The sequence below is a fragment of the Mixophyes fleayi genome, chromosome 12 (assembly GCF_038048845.1).
Source record: "Mixophyes fleayi isolate aMixFle1 chromosome 12, aMixFle1.hap1, whole genome shotgun sequence".
Classification (NCBI taxonomy): domain Eukaryota; kingdom Metazoa; phylum Chordata; class Amphibia; order Anura; family Limnodynastidae; genus Mixophyes; species Mixophyes fleayi.
In genome coordinates, this window is record NC_134413.1 from 13,329,573 (window position 1) to 13,339,514 (window position 9,942).

At 39.6% G+C, this 9,942-nt stretch overlaps 1 protein-coding gene across 1 annotated transcript; it reads left to right on the plus strand.

Annotated features, from left to right (window-relative positions):
- The first annotated feature begins 235 nt into the window (after positions 1–235).
- On the plus strand, positions 236–4,907 carry LOC142108972 (serine protease inhibitor A6-like). The gene is made up of 3 exons (XM_075192949.1): positions 236–423; positions 3,738–3,882; positions 4,623–4,907. Exons 1-3 carry the CDS (start codon positions 236–238, stop codon positions 4,806–4,808), a joined length of 519 nt encoding a protein of 172 aa, XP_075049050.1. The 3' UTR covers positions 4,809–4,907.
- Positions 4,908–9,942: the final 5,035 nt, after the last annotated feature.

Genomic DNA, 9,942 nt, shown 5'->3' on the forward strand with positions numbered 1-9,942 from the left:
CACTGAGGCACTTTGTGGCGTATTTATAATAACCCTTATCGCAGATTATAAATGATTTATTGTCTTTTCTTGTCCTGTCTTGTCCCTACTAACATAAAAAACACATGCAATGACATAAGAGCTCACAAGATGCCTACTTCATTTCATTTCAGCACAATTAAAATATCCCTTCGACACACAAGAGACGCAAGATGCAGATTTCATTGTGAGCGAGCAGAGAACAGTGCGAGTCCCAATGCTGCACAAAAGAGGCTTCTATAAAACTTTTAAGGACAACGATCTCCAGTGTACAGTGGTTGAAGTTCCTTGCGTTGGTGACAACATCCTGCTTCTTATTGTTCCGAAACTGGGTAGGCTTGACAGAATAGAACAAAGATTGACAGCGGAGCTCATAAAAAAATATTTGCGTCAAACAAGAACCAGGTGAGAACATTACCTACACTACTATATAAAAGGGACCTGGTGTTTACCTACATAACTGTAGGATTAAAAGCATGTGTTTGCTATAGTGTAATTATAGTAAGTGTGGATGGACATTGTCCTGGTATGTATAGACATACCTTGGTCAAAGTAAAACAAAAAATTTAAATACAATGCCAAATCAAATAAAAACAGTTGTTAAGTCCTTTCACACTCGTGCTCATTTTCAAGTAGATCCACAAACCCTCCATTGTAGATACTTCCCCCTTTTACAGGGGAAAGTCCAAGGACCAGAATGTGGGCATGAAATTCACTTAGTGAGTGCATTATGATGAATTAAGGGTCCCATGTTTATAGGAACTATATATGGAGATAAGTATGGTCATACTCTGAATTTTGGTTATATTTGGTTGGTCCCTTTTCACCAAACTCTCCCATGTTATTACTAATAGATGCATATTGCATAGTACCACCACAACTCATAGTACATGGTCATTTTGTTCAGTGCAGATAACATATGTCAACTAATACAGTAAAAATCAACAGGAGCTAAGAATTTGCACCCAAAGACATGCACACATCACTAATACACATAGATAAACACACATATACACACTGCATTGCAATAAAAAAAACCATTGCATAAATTCCACACAAAGATGATGCTCTCTATTCTGTTGTCCTTTTAACTCGGTTTTCTTCCAGGCCCCGATGTGCCCCTCTATACTTCCAATCTCTCTCCAGCTACTCATCTTCACAAATGTCTGAGCTGTCCGATCCTTGCTCTCTGCGTCAGGTGGAGACTGTCCTCCCTGCTCTACTCCTCCTGTACCCAACACTGATATTGTACATCCCTAGCCAGCATGTTATTATCCACCATGCTTCCCACACAAGTTGCATTTTCCAAACCAATTATCTACTCTCCCCAACTACCCTAAATATTTACCCACAAGTTAACCCGTGCATGATACTCATGCATTCTAGTCAAATCAAGCTACTTAAGGTGTTAAAAAGGTTCTTGTCATGCATTTGGGCCATAGCCCAGGCCTCAACCACCAACCACTCCCCACTGTCACCCCCGGCAACCACCAACCACTCCCCACTGTCACCCCCGGCAACCACTCCCAACTGTCACTTCTCCTTCAAGAAATATATATATATTTTTTTTAAAATCTTTATAAACACTTTTAACAATTAACAAATTAAATTAACAAATTAAAAACATCTTAGTATACCAAATTTCAGCCCTTTCTGAATTTTTTTTTCCACACACACTAAGAATTTAGTAGGTCAGTGTATAACTCCGCCCAGCAGGTGGCGCTGCAGCTTGGTTTTATTTTTTCCACGCACACACACACACACACACACAGACAGACAGACTAACACACACCACTAGACATTTATATATTAGATAGTACTCTGCATAAATATCCTGCATCTGGCTCTTATGCCTACTTAAAGTGTAAATAGTGTCTGATGATTTGCCACCTTACCATGTCAAGTAGAATGGGCCTTACATTAAAATCATCAGTTATCTATTATCTATTATCAAGTGCCTATACTGATGACAAAGAAGAAACACATACATCTATCTGAGCTTTTATGAATCTGATCAGATGCCCCAATTTATTTATTGTATCCTAACAACATTTCAGATACTGAAATTGTATCTTGATGATCTAATTGTGTTTGGAAAAACATCAGTAAAAATGTCTAAAAGCCCTTGATCGTCTTCAGAAAGAAGGTTTGAGCCTATCTCTGAAGAAGTGTCATCACTTCCCTTATGGTTAATACCAAAGACTTCTTATTGAAGGCTTCTCAAAAGTGGCCCACATATTGAATTAGTTGCTTTAGCATGACCCTGATGGTGAAAAGTCGAGAAGCATTGAAGTCATAGATCAGCTAAAGAGTCTATAGGAGAGAGATGGACAGAAGAATATCATCAGATTTTTAAAAAAGTGAAATAATACCTCAACCATAACTCTTTACCGACTTATGATGATCCCAACAAGTTATATACCAGTTTACACATTGATACCAGAGCAGATGATTTAAGAGGAGTCCCATAACACTACTGTGATACCTCTCAAAGGGAGTCATTTTTTTAGAAGAATTATCCACTGGAACTTCTGACCTCAACAATTGTTGAAGATACTGTATGACTGGCAGATTTTAAAGTGCACATCCAAAACAGCCCTCTTTCTTTTTGACTTCGTCCAAATTAGACACCACTGGATATAGACAGCAAGTTGATTTAGCAAACTATAAATCCATTGTAATGTACTGGCCTGATCATAATAATGGAAATATTGATTGGTTGTCTAGGTGGCCCCATGAAATGGTTCAACCCAATAATAAGTCTATTGAGCTTCTGGCCCCAGCTTATAGAACTATGTTGTGTATGGATGGAAATATACTGGAAATGAGTAGGTTATGAAATGAAGGATTGCCCTTTATACCAGTCTATTTTATGTGACCTCTAGCAGGACCAGAAATAAGCTATTTTATGTTGAGTTATATTGTGAAAGGGACCATGTAAATCAGATCACATTTAGCTTTAATGAACACCGACTTCCTCTATCCATTTACTCAGTTTCTTCCCCAGTTCATCTCTAATAATCATTACATCCATAATGTATCTCCCTCAGGCACATTTAGTCTCAATCATCACCTTCCCCTATTCATTTACTCCTCAGTCCCTTGTCCAGTTCATCTCACATCATCATTACCTTCATAAAGTTTTTGTGCCAAACTAATAGTTCAACCATGCAATGTTCTGAGCTTCTATATTGCTTTAACAAGAACTCTCTACCAGTGGAACAACTGTGTATAACTTTATTAGAGTGTAAATTACTGGAGATGTAAATAGAACTACCTTGTTTGATTCCATCAAAGAGAATTGGTCTGAAGCCCATTAGTACATCAACTGGAAGGTGTACAGCTTGCTGCAGCTTCACTACTCAAACTTTATTGTTGTCAAATCTACATATGCATTGGCCCTTGATTGCCAATTGACCCATTGAGGCCCAAGGTGATGGAGACTCAGGTATGCCCAGGTGACAGACCACAGTATACTTTAAAGCATTGAAGAAAATGTACCCATACTATCCACCAGGGGGAGGGTACATGGGTATCACCAGTAGTGGGAAGAAAATGGGCTCTCAGAAGATATGTTATAACTATTACAAACAAAATAATATTTTATGAAAAGATTTATTTTACCCTGATAATAATAATAAATACACAGATGCCCAATGAGATGACCCAGGGACACAATGTTCTGTCCACCACTAATATAAACTTTTTATTTTCAACAGTACATTGGATTTCTACATGCCAAAGATTAATTTTGAGGGACAAATCAATGCTGATTATGCCTTATTGGGGATGAATTTCCCTATTTTTGGTGATGATGCTGACTTCTCTGGGATTTCAGAACAGTCAAGATTAAAAGTTTCCCATGTAAGTAATTTTAAAGTGTCTTTCTGCCTTACTTCAACCTTTTCTTAACCATAGGACCCTATTTACAGAAACTTTTTTCGACCCATGTGGGAACACAACTCTCACTCAGCACGGCACAGGAATCAGAAATGGACGGACTGTAAACACGGCTTTTAAAGAAAATATACGCACCAGGGGCCTGATTCATTAAGGAACATAAATTAGGAAGTTTCTTATTTCAGTCTCCTGGACAAAACCATGTTACAATGCAAGGGGTGAAAATTAGTTTTCTGTTTTGCACATATGTTAAATACTGACTGTTTTTTCATGCAGCACATGGAATTCTGCACCTTTGTTTCACTAATTGACTGTTTCTCAAACAAGCAAAACTAAACTAAGGGGATAGATTTACTAAACCTTCTAAAAAATACAAACCAACCCTTGCTATCGTTTTCTAGAATGTACTAGATAAATGACTAGTATCTGATTGGTTGCTTTTTAGTAGGTTTAGAAAATCTATCCCTGAGCCTCATACCTCACTAATCAATTCAGTTCACCTGGAGGACTTGGGGTCAACAACAAAAGAGGTCTGGGCCGGAGGGACATGACTGAGTATGAATTGTTGCATAAAGATATATAATTCCCTCACAGTTGTTATAATTCCCTCTACACAGAGCACACAATGTGATAGCAAAAGTGTTTTATGCTCTCGCAAGAACAATCTAATAAGACTATTAATTAAATGTATTTAATGTCTATAGATTGCCCACAAGATTTTGTTCGATGTTCCTGAGGAAGAAATTGAAGCAAAAAGTGCCTCCTCCATACAAGGTTTTGTTGTCCCTGCCCCAGTACTGAGAGTTGACCGACCGTTTTTCGCAATGGTTTACAATAAACCGACCGACACCATACTCCTACTGGGAAGATACATGGATCCGGAGAGATAAATCCACCTTAAAGCTATTTGTTCAACACCATATAGCTAAATATGTCTACAGTACATGAAAGGATCACACATGCTTCATGCATAATAAAGTGGTTTCTCTGAACAATTTCTGATTTCAACTTTTGTGCTCACAGAAATGTATTTTGTGGACCTATTTTTGCATACTGTACCGTATATTGTTGTACATTATAGTTCCCAACAGCCCAGAGACAAAAACTGGCAACACCTAAGGTCCTTTCAGACACTACAAAGATCCATCATTCATCCCCCCAGGGGTGAACGCATGATTTAGAAGGGGGGGTTTCCTCCCCCCCCTCCCAAAAAAAAAATAGAGCGAGAGAGTGCTGCTCCATTTCGGCGAGTCTGAATTGTACAGCAGCCGTGGCGCTGTCAAAGAAGCTGTACAGTACTGTTGGTTCGCGGAGGGGAGGGGTTTCTGGAGAAACAGAAACCCCCCCTGCGTGCGCCACTGCCCCCCCCCCCCCCCATTTATACATGCCCCCATTCATGGCCACACCCTGAACTAAATTGGTTATTTAGGATAGGTGGTATAAAAGGCAATGCCACTATCATCATCATCATCACCATTTATTTATATAGCGCCACTAATTCCGCAGCGCTTTACAGAGAACTCATTCACATCAGTCCCTGCCCCATTGGAGCTTACAGTCTAAATTCCCTAACACACACACACAGACTAGGGCCAATTAACCTACCAGTATATTTTTGGAGTGTGGGAGGAAACCGGAGCACCAGGAGGAAACCCACGCAAACACGGGGAGAACATACAAATTCCTCACAGATAAGGCCGTGGTCGGGAATTGAACTCATGACCCTAGCGCTGTGAGGCAGAAGTGCTAACCACTGAGCCACCGTACTGCCCACAAATATTATTACTAAATATTATTTTAATTTATCTTGCAGTGCTAAGACATTTGAAATTATGACATAGCATTTTTTGAAAACAACATTCGAGGTCCTGGATCAATATACTGCTTGGGTTGTGCCTGATTTAATAGGTACAATTAGACATTTTATAGTACCTTTATCTTTGATCTACTGAATGCTACTGAAATTCATCCATCTACCCCCAAGACCACTCCTCACACACTCTTTTACGTCCCTGAATGCTGATCCACCAATTCACCGTCGATTGATGACCTTCACCTACCTTGCTGACTAATATTGAACAACTGTAATTCAGAATTGTTATTATCATTATTATCATTTCTCTTTAAGTCCCTGACGCCTCCATCTGTGTTAACGATTCCATGGACCCCAAGTTCCCCGTCTAAAATTGGTCTTTCACTCTGTCTCTCAATCCTTTTAGCCCATCAGCAAATCTTCCTGGTTTACCGAAGCTAAATGCCTAAAATAAATTCTTTATTTATAGACCCATGATTACCAATTTAATAATACATTAAAAAAGATTACATATAAAACAAAGAACGGCTTAATGTTCTACTCTTAATTTCAAGGATATTATAAGTCACCAATAAGTTACATTATAAGATATATATGTACACATACATATATCACAATTACTTATGTATTATAAGCATGTTTTTCACAATATTCATGTGACTGCAGGGAAGAAAGGGGTCTTAGAGAACCTACAAACTAAAGGAAGATTGTTATTTCTTAGACAAGGGTGTCCAAGATTGGTCTGTGACATCTTCAGTCAGGCCTGGATTTCAGCATTTCATGAGTTAACCTAGCTCAGAATACAAATGATAGTTGGTAAATGTGAGATTTTGTATCACCGGAGAGAGGTGTGATGTCATCTGTAGCCTGAGGCTGAGCCCAGCTGGGTGCTGATAAGGGGTCTAATTGGGAAGGCAGCAATCAGTGTCCTGCTGAGTGTTGGAGACCAGTGATATCTAAGACTGCTGGTACTGACACTGCTAGGACTGGACCTGGACTGAACCTGAAGGAGTTCTGTATTCTGCAACATCTGAAAACAACTTTCACACATCTAGTCTTAAGTGTGCTGATGTTTTACAATACTGTCTAAGCCCCCCTTCAGCGTTGCGCCCTGGGCGGTCGCCCCTATCGCACAGCCCTAGTTACGGCCCTGTGTCCAAGTACAGTACAATGCAGCCATCACGTCGTACTGCGTGTCCTGGATCACATATTCTCAGCAGCATGAATTTATTGTCAACAAAATTCTTCCCATCTGTTATACCTTTATCTTCTTCCCCTCTTCTGCCCTTGGAAGCTGAGATTCACTTAAAAACATCCATTATTGAGACTCTCAAATGAGATCACCGGTACAGTACACCCCATCTAGTTTTACTACAGATTTTGAGCGTTGCTATTTTTTCTTTGCGTTCATTTCTTTGCCTTCACATATCTAGGTTTAGCATATAAAATAATTAGTTATACACTTTTGGAGAACTTCTTTCCATAATATTTACCAATTAGTGCTTTAGTAGGAAGGAAGGGTAAATCCCACAGTTACCTAATCACAATCTCCTGCCACAGCGTGTGGAACAGTGTGTTTCCTGTGTAGGGGTACTGTGGAAGGGCAATCTGTTGTTGGATTGGCCTAGGCTCCTGTCCAATCAGGGGCTGAATTCATTACACACCTCCAGACCCGGCAGGTTTAAAGGTATCCGCCTAGTCTTGTACATCAAGTGACCAACAGACTTCTTTCAATTAATTTTTCTTTCTCCTCCTCCTTCCTATCTCTATAACATTGAGCGTTTTGTACGACATCTATATAGAATCTACAGCAGGTGATATAATATAATCACCAGGAAATGACTTAGAAACGTTGACGGCTCTGACATACGTGTAGAAATACTGTTCTGTGTCTGATCTTGAAATGCCTCCTTAATCTTCCCACTTGCCCTGCATGACTGCAGTTCTCTATAATTAATGTGCACTGAGCCCTGCGTAGCTCTGATTTAAGAGAAAATCTGCAAATCTTTTTTCAAATTATTTATTTATTTATTTTAAAGTATGTTTTATTAATAACATCTTGGGCCTAATTCATTAAGGTACTTAAATTAAGAAGTTTCTTATTTAAGTCTCCTGGACAAAACCATGTTGCAATGCAAGGGGTGAAAATTAGTTTTCTGTTTTGCACATAAGTTAAAAACTGACTGTTTTTTCATGTAGCACACAAATACTTGATAGCTTATTAATACACTGACATTTAAAGTTGATATTTGTGTGCTACATGAAACATGGTTTTGTCCAGTTGACTTAAATAAGAAACTTCTTAATTTAAGTACCTTAATGAATCAGGCCCCTTATCCTTAACAATGTTACAAAAATTCTTGAAAGGTACATTAGCGAGTGTATGTACATATAAATAAACACGATGTACAACACTCTCTCGCGGTGCTTTTACAATATCAATTTAACTGCGTGTTAGCCTAGTACCATGAAGATGTTGTTTTAATTTTGAATTATTTTTATTGTTGATATTCTGAAGCAAAGCAATACAGAGTACAATATTGAAGAATATAGTATTTAAATGGCTATGCAATGAGAAATATCATACAATCAAAATCTATTATGAATATCTGCACATCCTTATTGGAATTAGGCACCAGAGAGTATCTTTGCTACAATGAGCTCAGCAAATCCTAATCCATGTCCGAGCGTCTTCTAAAGTCTCAATATTTATTAGACCTATTCTTAACATGACAAAATGTTCAATTGTTTCTTTTAAGTGGAAACAGACTGACTTCCCCCGTTTCTGTTGTAACCAACAGAGTATGAGATTCCGAATGATATTGTCGCATTAACTTGCTCACTATGAGGCGTATGTATAAACCGCTTCATTTATTCCTAGTTGTTTGGGCCTAATTGAACCAAAGGCCCCAATTCCCGAGCAGTCCTTTGTATCCCCCACCCAGTATTTTCCCTTAGTAACATCCCTATCTAACCCCTTACCATACCATTGTTTTGGACTCCATTACCAAATACTGAAGACTCGTCGATGATATGTGTGACCTTAACCTGTATTTCTTTGCATTGGAAAGCTGGAATACTGTATTATCGATATATAATACTATGTTCTAAAACCTTTACCCCCGCCCTCCTCTCACTTATTTCTTTATTCTGTATCCCTCCTTACCCCAAATATATATTTTTGTAAAACCACCAATAAAAATATATTAAATTAAAGAGCCAATAAATTACATTGTCATTTTGTAACAATTATGTAGCGTGTACAACAATGTAGCAATGTAGGTAATAAATATGGAGTACTTGCCTTACTCTAGATCAGCGCTGGCCGGCCGGTGGTGCGGAGTCTAACGAACCCCCTGGTGTTCACCAAGAACCGCCGCAAGGCGGGATGGGCTTTGCTGCGGAGGATCGCAGGTCGCGGTCCACTGGTCTGCCTCTAGAGGTAAGGATGTAGGAGGTAGCCCACGATAACACTGGAACTGAAAGGTAGGATCAGGATAGCCGAGGTCTGGTACACTTGGAGTGGAGATTATACGTTGTCAGCAAGCCTGGGTCTGGTACACGTGGAGTGGAGATATATACAAAGTCAGCAAGCCTGGGTCTGGTACACATGGAGTGGAGATAATACGTTGTCAGCAAGCCTGGGTCTGGTACACGTGGAGTGGAGATATATACACAAAGTCAGCAAGCCTGGGTCTGGTACACATGGAGTGGAGATAATACGTTGTCAGCAAGCCTGGGTCTGGTACACATGGAGTGGAGATAATACGTTGTCAGCAAGCCTGGGTCTGGTACACATGGAGTGGAGAGAATGTCTGAGAAGTCTGCAAGGAACTAGTACACGGAGAGAGACACGAGAAGCACCTAGTCAGGGAACATAGGAAGTTGCTCTGACGCTGCCCAGACGTCAGAGCAGGTCTTTAGTAGGTTTGCAGGTTTGAATTCCCCACCCCGACTGTCACGTGACAGCGCCGCCGCGACCCGGAAGAGAGAGAGAGGATCGTGGTGCTGGAGCGAGGACAGGTGAGTTGTAACACATTTTAACATTAGTTTTCAATCTTGTTGAATGATCGTTTAATTTCAGACATGGAAGGTGAAATACTATTACTCTTAATACTATTAATACATTCTCCTCATCGGGCGTTAGCTGGACAGGCTGGTTTGTGTACTCAGCATAAACATTCTGTATGTGAGCAGTCTTTTGAAGTCTT